The sequence below is a fragment of the Drosophila mojavensis genome, unplaced genomic scaffold (assembly GCF_018153725.1).
Source record: "Drosophila mojavensis isolate 15081-1352.22 unplaced genomic scaffold, ASM1815372v1 contig_36, whole genome shotgun sequence".
Classification (NCBI taxonomy): domain Eukaryota; kingdom Metazoa; phylum Arthropoda; class Insecta; order Diptera; family Drosophilidae; genus Drosophila; species Drosophila mojavensis.
Genome location: NW_025318858.1, coordinates 14,957,297 through 14,977,380, shown reverse-complemented (window position 1 = coordinate 14,977,380; position 20,084 = coordinate 14,957,297). Strand labels below are relative to the sequence as shown.

General features: G+C 35.7%; 2 protein-coding genes across 3 annotated transcripts in view; one reads left to right on the top strand and one right to left on the bottom strand.

The window, feature by feature from the left end:
* The window catches only part of LOC6576841, a 50,240-nt gene extending 31,865 nt beyond the window's left edge, over window positions 1–18,375 (bottom strand). The window contains exons 1-2 of the mRNA XM_015165390.3: window positions 18,222–18,375; window positions 5,498–5,645 (exon numbers count right to left, since the gene is read on the bottom strand). Coding sequence (XP_015020876.1) covers window positions 5,498–5,561 — 64 coding nt within the window. The 5' untranslated portion in view covers window positions 5,562–5,645; window positions 18,222–18,375. The remainder of the gene's footprint in view (window positions 1–5,497; window positions 5,646–18,221) is intronic.
* Window positions 1–20,084, top strand: part of LOC6576835 — a 209,536-nt gene that overhangs the window by 138,352 nt on the left and 51,100 nt on the right. For both annotated transcript variants that reach the window (XM_032728532.2, XM_002002784.4), the window contains exons 8-9: window positions 12,340–12,567; window positions 14,310–14,449. In XM_032728532.2, coding sequence (XP_032584423.1) covers window positions 12,340–12,567; window positions 14,310–14,449 — 368 coding nt within the window. The remainder of the gene's footprint in view (window positions 1–12,339; window positions 12,568–14,309; window positions 14,450–20,084) is intronic.

Below are 20,084 nucleotides of genomic sequence, written 5' to 3'. Positions count from 1 at the left end.
CGTATAATAATGGATCAAAATTGTGCGACGTGAGACATGAGTTGTTCAGGGTCAGGACAGCATTGCAATGCTTGAAAGCATCGCACTTGTGTTATAATGGCAATGTCAGAATGTTGTGCATAATTCACATGTAAAAGCCAATGAGCGGAAGTAATTATAAACGTATAGAAGAAGGCATTGAATCAGCTCCTAAATATTGATTGACTTTTAATAAAGTTCATAATCTTCATAAAAATTATTAAAATATTAATCGAAAATTAAATTATAAAATATATAACATTAAATTATAAAATATTTGTTTGGCTTTTAATATAGCTTATAATCTTTATTAAACTTTTTTTTTTTAAATATTACTATTAGAATATAAAATAATTAATTGACATTTAATAAGGATTAGAATCGTCATAAAATTATTAAAAACTTAATTCTAAATAACAAAATATAAAAGAATTAATTCACTTTTAATAAAGTTTATAATTTTAGTGCAAAATATTAAAATAACACCAATATTTAAATATAACATTTTTAATTGACTTTTAATAAAGTTTATAATCTTAAATAAAATTATTAAAATATGAATCCCAATGTTGAACCTTGCATATATAAATATATGCAAGCAAATAGGTAGATGGAGAGGCATAACCAGATTTAGCCTGATTTTACTACTCTCCAAGTCAAAGTGTCTGCCACTCTTTATCAGCCTATTATACTCATTAAAGAAGGTTAATGAGTATATTTGAAAGGACAGCAACTTTCGTCCGTTCTTCTAAAGACAAACCATTTCACTGTAATTGAAGCTAGAGTCTTGGTATTAGAGAGTAGAGAGCATGGCTTCTCTACACATAACATCAAAGTCAATCAAATTGAACTAACATAATGAAATGAATGTATGTCAGTGTGAGTGCATGTTATCTGTCAAAGCACTCGACATTCTTATAGAATAAACAAAGCATAAAATGAAATGAAAAATTTTGCGAAGCAGTCCAATTACTCAAGCAGTCATAATAACTAGAAAGAGAAAACGGACGTAATCAAAGGGTATGGACAAAGCAACGACACTTTTAAGCGGACTTGGCACTCGACTCTATTCACTCACTTACACGTATTCACTCCCACTTATTCAGTTCGGGTTGATCTCGGCTGAGTTTTGTGTGTTCTACCATTCTTATTCGTCTTTGAGTCTCACTCAATGCATTCTGAACATTTTTTTTTCTCTATATATACAGATCTCTATAAAATATTCTCTTTTAAAAATAACATTAAAATTGTCTGTTTCTTAATCACTTCAAATCATTAAATTTAATCATTTCTGTTGCGTTGGAGTTGTAAGAGCCTATCCTCCTTCTTTCTCTCTTTCTCTCTCTTCTATCTCCATATTGTACACCTACTTACTAAATAAAGACATTGACAAATTGAAATTTTAGGCGGTTGGATGTTGTTGTTATATATATATATATCAAACAAAGAAAGCCGTAAGCTCCATTTCAACCCACACACAGTCGCTAGAGTATTGCCACAAAATGAAAATAAAATGGGTTGAGATATTTGCTGAATTTTAATGAAATTAAAATTAGATCAATTATTAATTTGAGTTCTTATACAATTTGCATATAATAATACATATATATTATTAATATTGCATTTTAATAACCAATTTTAAATGAATATAAATATTGTATTAATAAAATTTGAGTTTTTTGTTGGTGTAGACTCGAATCAATCAAAAAATTAAAATAATAATTTTAGCTTTTGTTCATACATATTTACTTATTTGATTATTTATTTGATTATCTGAATTTATTTATTTGACATTTCAATATCAAATTTCAATTAACCAAAGCAAATAAATCAATTTAAAATTTTTAAAATATTTATTCCATTTCTAAGTGAAAATAATTTATAATATTAAATTCCTATAAAGCCAAATAATAAAATAGTTAGTCGTGTTATATCACAGCGTGAAACTAAAGCTCTTTAAACATTTAACAAATTGCGACACAGTTTGTTTAATTCCATATAATTACACGATTTATTTTCTAATTAGCGAAATTTGTTACGCATTAAGCATTTTATAAATATTTGCTTTTCGTTTCGTTTCGCGAGCCTAGGTAGATTTTGTGCTATATTTAAATAGCAATTGACCGCAGAGCTCTGAATAGCAGCGAGTGGCAATAATTAAATTGATGGCTTAAATTCAACAAAAATAGCCAATGTTAATTATATAATTTATGCAACAGTTTGCAAAGTGAGAGAGAGAGAGGTGGGGGAGGCTAATTTCTAGCTGCTATACAAACATAATTTAATAATTATTTACTATTTATTTGCGGCCCTATTGTCCGATGAGTGTGGAGCCCGCAAGCTCTATTTGAGCTAAATAAACAGAATTGGCAGTCAAAAATCAAATCAAAGCCCCACAGAAACCACACAAGGAATCCCAATTTATTATGCCTAATGCAGAGGGAGTGAGACGCAGGCAGACAGACTGAGAGAGAGAGAGAGAGAGGGAGAGAATGGGAGTGTGAGTGAGAGAGTGATGCCATATAAATCCCCAGGCATTGACAAATGCCAAAATAGGGCTTAAATGAGCTTTGGGTAGGGCAGAGCATTAAATTTTCCTGTGAGCCGCCAAGTCTTTGTTTCACTTTTGGCCCATTTGTCCCACAAGTAGCCAAAGCAAGTCAAAAAAAAAAAAAAAAAAAAAAAAGAAGAAGAAGTAAACTTGACTGCTGCTGCGCTTCAGCCTGCCTGTCGGGCTACTTTGAGGACTTTGCAAATTTCTGAGAACGCTTCGGCATGGCATTGAGCCCCCTGATTTATGTCAGACACCTCTCCCAGCCCCGCCCACTGTTGCGATGACTTGACACAAGTATGGATGTACATGTCAAGTGGCAGTGTTTTTGTTTTTTTGTTTTTTTTTTTTTTCCTCCTCTTTGATTGCTGAAAGTTTCACGCTGTTTATTGCTCAGATTTGCATTGGGAAAAAATCATTTATTTAAGTTCGACTAACTAAAAGTTTGTTCACGCCCCGCAGTCCTAGAGTCCTGCTGGCCCATTCAGAAAGTCATAAGCTTGGGGCTCATTATCAGACGGCATCTAGCCATGGTGACAGACAAAATTAATGATGCCCATCGAAAGCATTTTGCTTTTTGTATGAAAGTATTTAAATAAGTATTTGATTAATAATAGCAGCGAGCTTAGCTCAACGCCAAGTCGAACCTGATAAGTTGACATATTTTATTTTTTTATCGGTTGCGCTGGGTTTTTGCTGTTGTCGGCTTCCGTTTCATAAATTATGGTTTCCGATCGGCTTTTATTGTTTTTGGCTTTGATTATGATTAATTAAATGCCATGCGAGCCCTAATGACAGAGGCCGATAAAACTTGTTCAAGCTATAATCAAATTGTATTCAAGATGTTTTATATTTTTGCCAAATAATATTAATATCTAAAGTGTATTTTAGAACTCGAGTGTTTTATTATGAAAATATCAAACACGTTGAGTGGTTTATTACAAAAATATGAAATATTAATTTTTACTTGAAATAAAATATTTATTTTGAATATCATACAATTAATGCCTAAAATAATTTAAAACCATTTCAAAATTAAATGAACAATTTTAGAGTGCATTTTTCTTTTCTCATATTTACCACCTCTTTTGGTACAATTCTTTTCCTTGTTTTTTTTTTTTTTTTTTTTTTTTTTTTTTCATTGGACTTTTGCTAATTAACTCTCAAAATTATTTGAAATGAAAGAACACACGAGATGAGCGCTTGCTTCAGTTGGTAAATTTAACAAATTAAGTTGATCCACTTATGCAAAATGTGATTAAGCTCTATTGCGTTTGCTTTGAGCCTGCTAGCTTATCTGATGTATGTGTGTGCGTGTGTGTGTCTGTGTGTGTGTGTGTGTGTGTGCAAGCTCCACTTTGGCAGGTTAAATTTTAACCTCTCATCTGGCTGGGAACTTGATGTTTACACATCCAGCTTGAGAGTAAATAAACATGCCCGAGCCCCACTGCTCCGTTTACCGCATCCATTTCACATGCCAACACTTAACCCCACTCGGCCGGGCTAATTAAAATTTAATATTCAATTTTTAGACTGCAAACTGTTCGCCGTTGAAACCTCTTTAAGTGGACGAAAAGCAAGAGCAAGAAAAAAGAAAACAAATAACTTGAACTGTATGCTAAACAACGGCTAGTGAATACCCTAAGGATAGAGAATGAAGCAGTAAATTATTATTTTATTAGATATCAAATGCTGGATAAAGAAGTTTTTTAAATTATTTAAAATTTTTTGGTTAATAATTTATAATATTTTCATTTAAAATTATGTACTAATCTTCTAAATATATTTTTTTCAATCTCGAATCATATACCAAGATATCACCTTTTGACTGATGTATCAAAAATTATTTTAATTTATTTTCTTATATTATTTATTTATGTATTATTTCATTAGGACAGTTAATTATCTAAACATTATCTAAAACTACTAATCTTCCTAATACTAATTTTCCACGATATCAGTTTTGATTTTGCTGATTAATTGCTGTTTACGCCTATATTTTATAATTTTTTTTTTTTTTATTCTAAATGAAAAAAAAAAAACTTTTACCCGAAAGATTTATTATTAACTTTAAAAAATTACAAAAAAAAATTTACAAAAAATATATGTATATATATTAACTGAACTTTTCACAAATATGTAAACGTTTATCGGAGTCAGATAATTACGAAAACCTAAAATATTTTATATTTAAATTGAGTATATAAAAAATCTAGTATGATTCTTCTTTGTAAAGTTAAAGTTAAAATAAAGTTATCTCATCTTGATAATAAATAAATGGCATATATTAAGATAATCCTTTTTATGTGTGTTAGAATAAAAATGAGTAAATCCTTATCAAAAATTGACATAGAGCATACGATATAAATATGTATATGATATGATATATGATTTTTATAGACTATTTGACATCGTAGATGCCATATCGGATACCCTCTCAGAGAGAATGTTGGTTAAAAAAAAAAGCATACCACTCTGGCGGATGCATGTGAGTTAGTGGATAGGTGGGCGATGGTGGCGGAGGTTGGTTTCTGTTGTGGGCAAATTTCGAGGCAGGCTTTTAGGCGCCGAGAGCAGTTTTACACTTTTACGATGTCATAAAATAATTAATAACGCCACTAAACAACATAATTACGCGCCTAAGCACCAACGCATGCAGGCGCAGGCAGGAAGCGGAAGTGGATGTGGATGTGGATGTGGATATGGATATGGATGTGAGTGTGGTTGTGGCTGTGAAGGTGAATGTGAATGTTTATGTGGATGTATGGATGGACATGTTGGGCCAGCAGGTGGAGGAGCATGTGTGAGCCAATGAAGCCAAGGGAGCCAGGGGAGCCAGGTGAGCGCGGGGGTTAAAAGCAAATTTGTAACTTTCTATTTAATTAGCGCTCAGAGCTTATTCAATTTCAGCTTGCTTCGCCTACTTACCGTAAATCAGCTCGCGCTCAAAGTTCGCTGTCGGCACGACGATTAGGAAGACAACTCCGGGCATTTTGTGGAGGATAGCTCCCACGGTCCGTGCGCGGCTCCTTCAAGCTGATCTAGGGCAGGGTATGCAGCCAGACTGTGAACGCAACTGTGAACAGCAAAAAGCAGACAAGTGCCCATTTTAGTTTACAAATTGTATGCTTTAAAAGGGCCGCGAGACGGCGACGGCGGATGGTGGCATAGAGGGAAAATCCCTGGTCACAGCCAGCTGGAGTACATTAACATAAAACCGTCCTGCTGCTAGGCTTAATATAGACACACCTACACACACACACACACCCAACAACAACAACAACAACAGCATTAAAACTTGGCACTGTTCCTAAGCTTTAGAGTCTTCAATGCCAAAATGCATTCTTATCACTTGACGTCGCGACAAGCGAGAGGAAATCGTAAAGTTAGTAGTACAAATGCGGACTTGGTGATAATTTAGTACTTTTTCTATGTACTACTACTTCCTAAGTTTACTGTTCATTCTTATTATTATTGAGCCACGTGTAAATAGCAGACTACTATTACTATTACACAGATACTAACACTACTGTACTACACCTACTACTGTTACTACTAATATGGTACTGCAAGTACTACAACTACTTTGCTACTCTATACTAATACTATATTCTGTTACATTACTACAACTTTTACCTCTACAAATTTTAGTACTAAATCACTACTATTTCAACTACTACTTTTTCTACCATGCTACTATTAGTTCTACTGCTAAATTACTACTACTAGTGCTACATCCACTACTATATTGCTAGAGCTACTACTACCAAACTACTACAGGTTCTACTACTAAGCTCTTGGCGTAATATCAGTAATTCTACCTCTTCTAGTACGATATTACTAAAACTTTTACTTCTAAGCTACTACAGCTTCTACTGCTAAGCTACACTACACTACTAATTAATTGTTCTATTTATAATACTGTACTAATTCTACGACTGTACCACTACTAATTCTATTTCTGCAACATTACTACTAATTCTACTACAACTGTTCTTCCTACTTTGCTATACTACTACTAATTCTACTACTATACTACTGCTCTTTTACTGCAACTACTACTATTGACCTACTACCACTTTTACATCCTTTGGTGTCTGCAATTTCATTTTATCCCTAACCTTGTTCCGCAAAAAAAAAAAAAAAAAAAAAAAAAAAAAAAAAAGACAATAAATAAATTTTAGAGAGGTCACAGAGAAATGCAATCATTTGCTGCTATAAATGTCATTAAGTCATAAAGAACTCAGCCATCTCAAATGAGAATTGCAGAGAACGGCCTCCCGCACAAGCCAAAGCCAGACCAATTAAAGAACCCTCGAATAAGTTTGCCTTCATTGTCGGCTCTAAACTCTTAACTTTGTTGCAGTTAAACCCTATTAGGCAGCAAGTTTGCAGCCAAACGAATATTTGGCAGTTTTGCAGGAACCAAAGCAAAGTTGGCATCAAATGTCGTACTTAGCTCTTGGTAGTCCCCGAGCGTATTGTATTACAAGCATTGCCAAACTGACGCCGTAAAAGAGTATTGTTTTCTTCGCACAGCTTCACAGAAATGAGAAAAAAAGAGAAATAAAAACAGCTTAATTAAAGTAGCTGCTGTCGTTTAAATTTGCATTCACTTAACTCTTCTCTGCTGCATAATAATTATTTAACTTTGCGAATTTACATTCGAAATGTATTACCTTTTTTTTTTATTTTCTTATCCCTCAGACACTGAATACATTTTCTGCAATCTGTTTCACACAGATTTCGCGTTGAAATTTAAATATCATTAGCACAGAGTTCAGATTGAAATGATGTGAGTGGTGGGCAATTGGAAGCCCAGGTGTTGTATATTATTCCTGCCAAGGGTTATCTAATTTTCTAATTTAGTTTCTTATTTAGAGTTAATAATTGACACAGATTAATGTTTTCTATAATGTCAGCGTAACTCTGTTATTTCCCCATGTTAAGAGTATCCTTATGTTAGCTTAACATTGGCTTTAGCAGTGTCTGTTCAGATTGAAATGATTTGAGTAGTAGACGGTGGGAAGTCCAGGCGTAAAATATTATTCCTGCCGAGGGTTGAGAGAATAATCGTTTTTATCTCATTTTTTAATTTACTTCCTAATTTAGAGTTAATAATGCCAGTCTATAATGCCAGCTTAACTCTGTTATTTCCCCGTGTTAAGAATACCCTTATATTAGCTTAACATTGGCTTTAACAGTGGCTCTACAGTCGCCAGCCGGGAACTTTAATCTGATTGTAAATTTTTATAATTTGAGCCCGTCCCTTGCCGGCCGCTGTGCGTGAAAAGTTTTTAAGCAAACAAAGAGCATTTTTTCACATTTTTCCTTTCCTCAACTTGAAACATTTTCCCCAACAGGCGCAAACAAACGTCCACTCCACAGCCGGTCAGCGCCTGTTCGTTTGCCAGTTCCATCGTTGCTCGTTGCTCTTTTGGGTCTTTCCTGCAGCCTCTTGTTCACTTTGGATGCCACTTTTCAGCGCATTGACTGCTGTACATTATTCAATCTTATTTTTTTGCTTTTTAATTCGGCACTTGCAAGTTTTCATTTTGTGTGCAATATTTATAAAAAGAAAAACAACAACAACGCAAACGCCCTGAGCCAACACAAACCCCTTTCATATTAACCGAAAATATTTATTTTCTTGCATTCTTCTTTTCATGTTCTGTTCTTTTCTTTTTTTCTGCTTGTTTGTTTCTACTGCACTTTCTTGATTAATGCCATAACGATATATTTGCATAAGCCGCGAGTGAAGTCGACGACATTGACGTTCTGAAGGGGCTGAGGTGGCGGTCCATTTCGGACTTTACAATCAAGTGCGAGCGTGTGATTTCTGGTCCACAAAGCAGCCCCCGGGCAGGGCTCTAATTAGTGTTGGAAAATTGCATTACTTTTGCACTTGTGCAATATAATTACCAAGTGCACGGGAACAAAAAAAGCTATTATAATAATAATAGCAAATATTAAATATATATATAAAGAAAAAACTAACGTTCGAAGAGTCGTTCAACCGACTCAAGGACCTTCCTCGAGCACGTCTCGAAGGCGTGAACAAGAGGAAAATTCCGTAATAACTACCAATAAGAGGCTGATTGCCGCCACGTCTCGCATAGTTTTAAGTTTTGCCAGGCGGTCCAACCACTTCCTCTTCCATTTCCCCCTTTCTCCTCACTTTCTTCTTGCTCTTCAATAATTGTGTTTTGAAGTCGACTTCTTAAAGCGTTCGCTAAAGCGGAAAAGAACAGGGCGAGGCAAGTTTACTTTAGTTGTCAGCTTTGATTTCATGGCTTTCCTCTTCCAGCTGGGTCTTAAACATTTTTCTAGCTGCTTTTTTTTTTCCTACTCCCAGCTGCCACATTTTACAATGCTTTAATGTTGTGTTAATTAAAAGAGCTAATTGGTTACGTCGGCATCATGTCGAAAATATGTGTGTGCCTGCATTGAGTGTGGGAGTGTGCGAGCGAGTGGCCCTGTCTGGGAGCATTAATAGTTTTACTCTACTCTACGTTCTTGTCAGCTGTGAGCATAGAAAGACCAGAGTTGCATGTTGGCCCCGACCATGCATTTGTTTTAAAGAATATTATGTATTTGATCTAAATTCCAATGCTCCCTCCATAAATGATCACAATTTCTCTATTTATGTTAACCCTTTTCTTCGAAATCTTGTTTTGAATTTTTCCATTTCTTTCTAAGTATTAATTTGTATTTCTAGCTCTTGTAATCTGTCTTCCTCATACTAGTATTTATTCCTAATTCTTTGTCGCTTTCCCTCAAGCTCTTGATTTCTCTTCTATTAAGTCTCTCTTGTTCTTCTTCTCTCTCTTGGTCTATAAGACTATCTCTTTCTCATTTTGTGTTTGTTTCTCTACATCTTGTTGATATCATCTCTCACGCAGTCTCATGGTCTATCTTCCTTACTTTCGCAGCTTCTCTGGCTTCTCATTTCTTAAAAACTTCTTCTTCTTCTACTTCTACTTCTACTTCTACTTCTACTTCTACTTCTACTTCTACTTCTACTTCTACTTCTACTTCTACTTCTACTTCTACTTCTACTTCTACTTCACTTCTACTTCTGCTTCTGCTTCTACTTCTGCTTCTGCTTCTACTTCATTCTACTTCTGCTTCTGCTTCTACTTCTACTTCTCTTTCTACTTCTGCTTCTGCTTCTGCTTCTACTTCTCTTCTACTTCTACTTCTACTTCTACTTCTGCTTCTACTTCTGCTTCTACTTCTACTTCTGCTTCTCTTCTGCTTCTGCTTCTGCTTCTCTTCTACTTCTACTTCTGCTTCTACTTCTACTTCTACTTCTACTTCTACTTCTATTTCTACTTCTACTTCTACTTCTACTTCTACTTCTACTTCTACTTCTACTTCTACTTCTACTTCTACTTCTACTACTTCTACTTTATTTATTTCTACTTCTAACACTACTTCTACTTCTTCTACTTTATCTTCTTCTTCTTCTTTCTCTTTTTATTCTTCTTTCCTTAATCTTTCTTACTATGCAACTCTACCAGATCTCTTCCTACTCTCACGCTACCCCTATCTTCTTCTGACTTTAATTTTCATTCCTATCGTCTCTCTTACTTCCATTATATTCCATTCTTTTTAATCCCTTTTCTTTCCCACACTTGAAAAAATGCTATAATTTCTATGAGCTGCCTATTTCTGACTTACAACAAAGTTAATCTCTATCCTGCCACTCTATCATATTTATTGTTATTCTTTAATCACCTAAGAACGAATAATACTCTAGTAAACCTAAATTAAATCTGACTATAAAAATCTCTATTCAGATTTTTATACAAGTGTGAATATCTGGCCTTTTTGAATAGGCCCTTTGGTAGATTGCGAAGTATTGTGCTCCGGACTAAAGTATTTTAAGCCGTATCCTTTGCATTTTCTTTTGCTGGTTTTCGGAACAGGAAGCATTTTTCCTCATTTTTAAGGTAGTTTTCTGCTTGGACTTCCGCTGCATCTTCCTATTTTCGGTGTGTGTGTGTGTGTGGAACATTTTCACAATTTTGCCCCTCTGCAAATGCCTCAAATTGCATTTGTGTTGGTTTTTGGGCTTTTGGGTTTTCGCTTTATGCTGCTCTTGTGGCAAATGAAGCGTTGCCGCATTGCCCTTAACTTGCCAAGTTAACAGCAGTACTTCTAATGACAGTTGCCAGCTTGAAGCTAGGCGAACGTGTGCACCACACTAACTTTTCCCCATACTCGACTCGACTGCCTGCGAATATTTCGAATATTTTCTTCTTCTTCAACTCTCTTTTTTTTTTTTTTTTTTTTTTTTTTTTTGACTTGTTTATATGAGGCTCTGTGCTAGTAAAAAGAGTCGTTGACTTCAGAAGCCTGCCCCATGAAGTGGAGATAGCTCAATAATATTAATATTTAAGTAGACAGTTTTCGCTCCCTGGTGCCGTACAAACACAAAGTTTAGCAAAAAACGAAAAAACGAATACAAGTTTCGGCCAGTGCAGTGACCCCCGCAATGGGGCCGCCGCTCAGCGGAAGCAAACGACTTTAACATAATACATAATCATTTAAATAAGGCTAAGCCACACCGCACTGACTCCACCTTATGACACACGACGGTGCAACAGCAGAGAAAGATGGAGAAAGAGAGAGAGGGAAAGAGAGAGAAGGAAGAGGAAGAGCAGAGAAAAAAGCATAATGAAAAGTTTCGTTAGGCAAGAGCAAAATTGCATTTCATAGCCAATTTCGAGCGAGCAAAGGAACAAGTTTTGAACTTTAAGTTGGCCAGATAAGAAGAGAGCCAAAGAAAAAGTATTCCAAGAGCTTGAAGTTTACCATAATTGTTTACCCTAACGATCAGGCATTAAATTCATTTTTCATACTAATTCTTGCTTTTAATAAGCACACAAGAATTATTTCCCTAGCGAGTTATTTGGAACGCCCAAAGCACTATATGTGGACCGGCAGTAGATGGAATATAAAGCGGGAAATTAATTCTATAAATTTTGTATTAAATATTTACTTGACACAATTTAGCTATAATAGAACTTGTAGATTTTTCTATGCAATTCTCATGAGTAAGATTTTTCTTATATGAGATTTCTGAGCTGCTTTGCTTCATATAATCTAGAGACTTATTTCGAAAGTCTTGCACTAAATATTTGAAATTTCCTTTTGTTAAAAAGATAACTTGGACAGTGCTATAAAAACATGTTTAACACCTCTCTATGCGATTCAAATATTCCATAAAACTTTATGGCTGCCATGTCCGGTGTTTACGGATTTTTATCTCTTCATACATAATAATATTGTATATAATATATAAATATACAAATATTTAATATATAAATATAAATTATATTAAGGTTTTTTGGATACATATATAAATATATTATACTTATGTTTTCTGACTCACACCCAGAATTCTCAGCCCACTTTGGGTATCCCAGGGCAATCTGTTGCCGTATTAACATATTACTTTTTACCTTTTACGAAACGTATTCGGATTCTCATTCTCATTCGGATTCGCATTGACATTGTATTTTTTTATGCGTGGCAAATGCTCAATGGTCCTATTGACTAGAATATATTATCATTTATTTCGCAAAGAGTTGTGGCATGGAGAACCACGAGGCTAGTCAAACTGGTTGGTTGGGCAATAAAAATCAATGCCAAAAGCTCAGCAGTCGAGCTGCTGTCAATTTGCTCTAATGGCCCCCAGAGAGCTCTGCGTCCTTAACGGTACATCCGAATTGATAAGAGACCACTTCTATTTGTATTTGCAGCTTTCTCGGGTGCTGCGCAATTTCAATATAACCAAGATAAGCGATCTGGAATTAATATCGAATACCACGGATCGTTTGGATATAACATTTCACTTCTTTGGCATCAAGGGCGACTCGCAGCGGATTCGCGAGGCCATCACTCGGATGGTCGAGCGCGGACGGATTGGCAACTTTACGCTCGTCTCGAATTTTCATCACTTCGACGAGAATCCTCCCTTAAACATGTTGGTAAGTGTATTGAATCGCAGCTCTTTAAAGTTCTCGCACTGTCATAAAAGTTTCCCATGGACATTTTTGCATTAAGTTTTCAATTGTCAAACCAATTCCATATTCCCCTGCACTGCCTTTCGTATTTCAATAAAATTTTAACATAAAACAAGTAAGAAAGCTCTAGTCGAGACTGCTCGACTACGAGATCCCCTGAACCCTTGGAGCAATAGATATTTCAATACTTTTTCGCGACTTTCAGCTTACACAAGAAACACGCACACACACACACACACGCACGTACGCACACACAGGCATACATACACACACACGCATACAGACACACATACACACACACACGCATACATACACAAACGCATACACACACACACATACACACACACATACACAAACACATACACACACAAGCAACCATGCATAAACACGCATGGGCTGCAGTGTGCGCTTACTATGAGAACTTAATTGTTTAATAACTTTTTTTATGGACGTACGATCTTCATGAAACTTTCAGATTATGATAATAACATGAATATGCATGTAATTGCCAAAGCACAAGTCTCTAGTATTTGAAATACGTTTTTTACAAAAGTGAGGGTGAGGGGGTGAATTTAGAGGTGGGGGGGTAAATTTTAACAAAAACCGAAATTGTATAAATTGCATATAAGCATACATTAAAAATTTGGAGACTCTAGCAATAAAGGTGTAGAAGATATAATTTTATAACTGGGTTTCGATAAGGTTTTTTATCGATAAAAAAGATCGAGATGAGTTATCGATTTTTAATGATAAACTTGATATGCGCGCTGTAATTACGGACATTTTAAAAAAAATTTGAAGTCTCTAGCTCTTATATCTTCTGAAATCGACGCGTTCATACATACGGACAGACGGACAGACGGACAGACAGACGGACAGGGCCAAATCAACTCAGCTCGTCACCCTGATCAAGAATATATATACTTTGTGGGGTCTGCCACGCCTCCTTCTCCCTGTTACATACATTTCAACAAAACCATTATACCCTGATTTCCCATTGAAAATGGGTTCAGGGTATAAAAAAACGTGTCAAGTAAATAAATTTACAATTATTCAGTTTTTAAAATACTTTTCGCGCTGACAGCTGAATGGAATTCAATCAAGGCGTGAGTTCTGCTGAATGCAAATATATATAAATTGTATATATGTATGTTTATGTGTGACTCTGTCAATTTACAAGAGATAATGTTTTTATAAAAACTACAAATATATATATATATGGACATATTCATATATGTAGATATATCCTACTTGCATTTCCGTCATAAATTAAATATTAATTTATCGACTCATCGCCATAAAAACAATAGCAATAAAAATAATAACAATAGCAAATGCATTGGCATAAATGTTTGCCGCATTTGCCACTTGCCAATTGCCACTTGCCACTTGGCACTTGGCCAGCAACAGGGAAAATAAATAATTATTTATTAATTGTGGCAAGCAGCTGAACAATTGCCCTCATCAGCTGGCCCCCGTTGGCCCCCATTGGCCTCCGCTCGCAATTAGGCTGCATTAACTTAACCGACAAGCCGGAAACCTCAGGGTGCGCCCGAACCGAATTTGTGCTGCTCGGCATGAGAGGCCGTGGGACCGGAACAGCAGCTACCTGTCTCACCTGGTGCCCCCACTCACTAACACCCACTCACTCCCGCTTAATTAGTCAACATTGTGTGAACTGAAACAACGCTACGCTCTCATTGCAGGACTTGAGCGTCAATCAGCCGCAGGCAGCTGTGCGCGAGGACAGCGAATTCATCATATCCTGCACGGCCCAGGGCTCCTCTCGCATGCAGTTCCAGTGGTTCAAAGACGGCGCCGCCGTCAATGCCACCAAGGCAACGAGGTAAGTCTTAACCATAAGTTCAACCCGTGCCGCAGCTGCACCTCAAATACTTTTGCAAATTTCCTTTTTGGGGCAGACGAGCAATCACCGGGCAGCGGTCAGCGGTCAGAGGTCAGAGGTCAGCGGGCTCAGCTGTCTCTGTGTGAAATCGAAAACTATAAAGCAAATGCTATGCTTCAAATATGCCAATTGATTGAGCAAGGCACTGCACGACTAACAAATACCCTGCACTAGACAGTTGACCTCAAAGATAAGCTTTGCTCTTTGCCTATTCATTCATTCATTTTTACAGGGTATACGGAGTCGCATACCTGCTCAGTCAACAATATTATTAAAATCCTGTCTGAAGGAGTGAACCAAAAATATATATGTAATAGCGTTTCCTTTTTTTCTCATTTCGGGCAGTTTTTCCAACACAAGTGTTCAATTTGACTTTATGACTTTTACACATCAATAAACATGACATAAAATGCCCTGGCAAAATAAAAACGGAACGGCCAAAAGGGATAAATAAGTCAGGGCGCAGATAAAGATTTGTCAGAGACGACAACGAGCGGGACGGCTGAGACAGAGAGAGAGAGAGAGAGAGAGAGAGAGTGAGAGAGAGAGAGAGAGAGAGAGAGAGATAGGCGAAGCCAGCCAAACCGCAGTCAGCCAGGACGAATGATTGATCATAAACCTTAGCGGCGCAGCCAGGCAGAGCACATCATACGTTCACCCCCACCCACTCCACACACAGCCCCCCTCTCCGGCAGCTGCTTGTGGTGTATTACATAAAAAGCATACGGCCGTAGCTAACGAGGGGCTGTTGCTTGGACGACTGAGCGCAGTTGCCTCTGCAGGTTTCTAGGGGCTTAGCCTTAGCCGCAACTAAAGGACCACGCAGCCTTGACAATTTCTGCTCATGCTGGTGGGTGGGGGAGGGGGTAGGTTGTGGGGCCACTGCGCAAGTTTCCGGATACAACGGGACTAGGCAGGCAGGAAGGGGCGCGTCAGGTGGAAAGCCAAATGGATTGAAGCGTGGTGCGATTTGTTTCGCGTGTGCGACCAAAGGTCATGCCGGCAAAACAATTCATATTGAAATAAATAGCACTTTCAGTGTATTTACATTTCGACATTTCAAAGTTTTCCCCTGTTCATAAAGCGAAAATCAATATGTGTTACGCAATGAAAAATAGGTTTAGATAATAATCTGTGGACAGGATTTAAAATAGGAAATAAGGAACTATGGTAAATAAAAATAAAAAAATAAATAAAAAATAATAATTAACATAAATAAGATCAACTTAAGTTTTATATAAATTAAATATTCTACGTGATTTGAGCTAAAAATAATTTGTCTGATTCGATTTTATGGCTTTGTATAATTCCTTATACATATACATATGTATATTTGAATAACAATTCAATAAATGACCCAGAAAAAAATGTAAAATGAAGCAGACAAACTCAGGATTCAAAAGTAATTTTACTATTTTTATTTATTTAAATGTAAATTATTTCTTGCAATATTACAATTAATTATTGATTTAAGTTATTATTATTATTATTATTATTTTTTTTTTTCTAAGAATATTTTTATTATTTTTATTGATTGAAATGAAATCAATTTTTCGTATTGCTACACAAATTGGAAATTCATAAACTGAGTTAAAGATTTGTTTATTAAAAAAAAAAAAAAATGCAATAGAGAAACTCAAAACTACTATTATTAATATTTTTCATTTAAATAAAATTTACTTTTTGTGTTATTACATTATTATATCTATTATTTGTATTTATAAGGATACATATTTTTTATTAAACAATATATACATGAATACTCTACACTCTATCAGAATATTTCAACATACAGAATCGTGCAGTCACCAATTATTTAGGAATAATGCTGAACTCCTGTTTACCTAATCTTTACCTGTCTTCCTAAATTAACATTATTTGATACACTTCTTAGGAAAACAATTAATTTCCCAATTGTTTACACAAATGTTGCTTTCGTTTATTGTGAAACAAAATAGATTAAATATTAGATGAACTGCGTAGCCTATGTGAGCAACTGTTTAGATTATTGACTGAACGAAATTAACATTCTGTGGCAATTTAATGTCGAAGAGTATATGAGTTCACCTATTAACGAAGGTGAAGAAAAAAAAAAAAAAAAAAAAAAAAAAAAAAAAAAACCATTTTAATCAGGATGCTGAGCTGATTAAATATATTAAATTAATTATTTGGTGAATTTGGTAAATTTGGGTTTCAGAATTATATAAGCATGTCTAGAAATCCAAGATATATTTTTTTATATATATATTTATTTTTCAATAAAATCTCGTATATAAATTAAGAGGAAATAAATTTACATTTACATTATTATTTTACTTTTAGCCTATAATTTCTATAAAAATTTAAAATATTTTTTTTTTTTTTTTTTTTTTTTGACAACTTTCCTATTATTTTCAGCCAAAGATTTGTACAGAGTATTTTCAAGTCTGTTGCGCTCAACTTCTGTTTAGGCTCGCTAAAAGCTCTCAGGAAAATAAAAAAGAAACGAAAAACATCTGAACGGCACACATTAGCCAAACATTAGATGTTTGTCTGAGATTCCGCCGTATAATAGCTTCAAAGGCTTATCAAATTGAATGAAAATGTCCCTTTTTAAAGGGAAACACAAATACATATATGTATGTATTCGTATATTAAATAAATATAGACAATACATATATGCATAGATAATATGCATAAAAACAGTTTATTTCTTAAATTGTGCCAGATATTCATGAGACACTTCTAAGGCATTTGCCGAACTTGGTAAAGTTGATTTATGTATTCGTCTAGTCTGTCTGCGGTGGCATGGGGCATGTAGCACGTGGCATGTGGCATGTGGCACATAGAGTGTATGAAATGGGTGTGTCGGGTCCTTGCCCCATCATCATCTCCATCTTCTCCAACCCGCATCGCAAAGAGTGCGCACGCATTGATGCGTAAATAATTAGAGCTGTACGGAAAGCCACAAACACATGTTCCCCAGACCGGGTGCAAAATATGAGTAAATATTTTAACTAAAGTCAAGTGAAGTCATTCATTTGGACATTTACTAAGTTCACATTACACAAGCGACTAAGCATTGGGTCACTCCCGCACGAGGGCCGCTGACCCCTCCGGCTCCGGCTCCGGTTCCGGCTTCGGCTCCGGCTCTGACTGCTGACTCTACTTTGCGTACTAAAATAACCGGAAGTAAGTGAATTTTGAATGCTTGATTTCACTTGGCATTGGGCCGTGGGGCGTGGACCTTGAGCCAGTTTGGCTACTAGAAAATAGCCAACCTATTGGGGCAGTCAATCTTAAAGCGGCTTTGCATATGCGCCAGACACGCCCATAATTCCACTTTAAGTGGCAACAAACCAATGCGGACCCAGTTGGCAGCTGTTCAATCAAGGCCAGCAGAGCAGCAGAGCCTCGGCCTGAGCATCAGCTGCTTGTGCGGGATAATTAATGCAATTACTTTCCAATCACGTCGCTAACGCATCCCTCAGCTATCACAACTTAGCGAGGGCCGCCACTTTGATTAACCCAGCCCCAGGCCAGCCCTGTTCCCCTACACTCATATGTGTTTGCCTAAGTGTGTGTGCGTGTGTGTGTGTATTGCAATGCTGTCATTAATTTTGGCTCTAATCGTGCCGCCCTCAGCGTGGTGGGAAAATTTCTGTAATTAGTTTTGGCTACACAAATATTTCGCATTCGCAGAGCTCGTTTATGTTTCCGATACAGAAATTACCTTTTCAGGTGCGAAATCTGCTCCGATTGGCAATCAAATGTATTTGCACTCACTTAAAAAGCTCAATTTTTAATTAAATCAAATCAAATCACTTTTTTCAACTTTTCAATTTTTTTTCCCCAACTCCGAGTCGAGCTAGGTCTGTGCAAATCGCTTTGCGAATCGAAACGAACTGAATGCAAACTCTTTTTTGCTGACTGCCAAAGTTGAAAATTTGCTCTAAGAAACTTTTACGATTTTTCTTTTCTTTTTTGTTAAAAATATTTGTTTTATCACAAACTATTGTTAATTTCTGAGACATGAGCAAATGGAACTAGAAAAACTTTTGAAAGAAACCTGCGTCATTTGCATTCAGCTGACGAAATTAACAACATTTGGGCTGGTATATAATTATGCCCAGTCATAGATGTTTGTAAATATTTTCAATTGGGGGTGTTTTACTATTGAATTTCCATAGGCATTTTATAATATTTCATATAAAAATGGAGATATTCAACAAGTGAGCAGCAATCAGTTCTGAGAAAATCTAATAAACTTCTGTATTTGTATTTTTAAAATATAAATTCATATTCGATATTTGATATATGCATATTCATAAAATAGATTCATATATCAATAATTGATTAGTCGAGTCCTCGTGGTCTTTATATAATATAAGGGTTATATTGTGTTTAACCCAATGTAATTTTGTTAGGAGACCCTTCAATGTATGACGCATTAAAGGAATGCCTGTACCAACTCAAGTCCAGCTCACTTGTGCAAAAAAAAAGGTTCTCTATAAATAATGGGATACTAATTAAATACCTATAATTTCAATCTACTCCATTAGATATATAATCATGTATATGTACATTTAACCCACTCTCTAATAACATTTTTAAAATTTCAACAATTGACATTTATATTATAACTATATACATCACACATACTTCATGTCTAAATACCTCCCTACATCATATATATAAATAAGAGTCGCATCAAGTCTTAGCCTAGAGACTTTTGCTCCATTCAATGAACTATCGTATTGTCTGACGCTGCTTATGCTGTTACACTTTTAATTTCGTTGAAGTTTAATCATCGTCGTCATCTAAACGCTTGCTCAAAAAACTTTTGCCCAAGTTTATAGAGTTTTGCGACAAACCCATCAGCAAGAACTTGCCCCGCCCCCACCCATTCTCCGCCCGCTCAATTTTCGTGTAAAAACTCTCCAGTTGCAGCTGAAGGGGACAATGCGCTCCGTCATTCAAGCTGAGCGAAGCTTTAGTCACTTTTGGCTTGTTTGCTGCAAATTTGTCAAACTGTAAAGCTAACAGCGCAAATTCAATTTCAGCAGACAAGCTGGCAACGCTGGCTCAGAATCCCCCCTCCTATTGCAGTATAAGTACAATATGCTAGATATATGTATATATATGTATGTATATATATATACATAAATTTTGTTATTTTACAAATTGGCTCAACTCGGGGCCAGACACGCCACTGAAATAACTACAACAACATTCGCACTGTAAATGTCCTGACAATGTCTATGTGATATTTCTGTCTTCTGGCCAAGACTTTTTCCTGTACAATGTATGATATACAGGGTGCGCAAGACAATTTCTATTTCATTTTGGCGGATTGAACTGTCTGCTATATATTAATAACTGCATTATCTTTTACCTCAAGTTGATTAGGGGTTGAACTTTTAACAGTCAATTTCTGTTAACATACAGTAAAATATTTAACATTTTTTTAACATTTTCATTCTTTTAATTTGGTTATCAGGAATTATAATTTGTTAATCAACTTGCTTAATTTGTAGCTGAGTCTATAATATTGTCATGGCTGCCAGATTAATATGAAATGAATATATGCTAACAC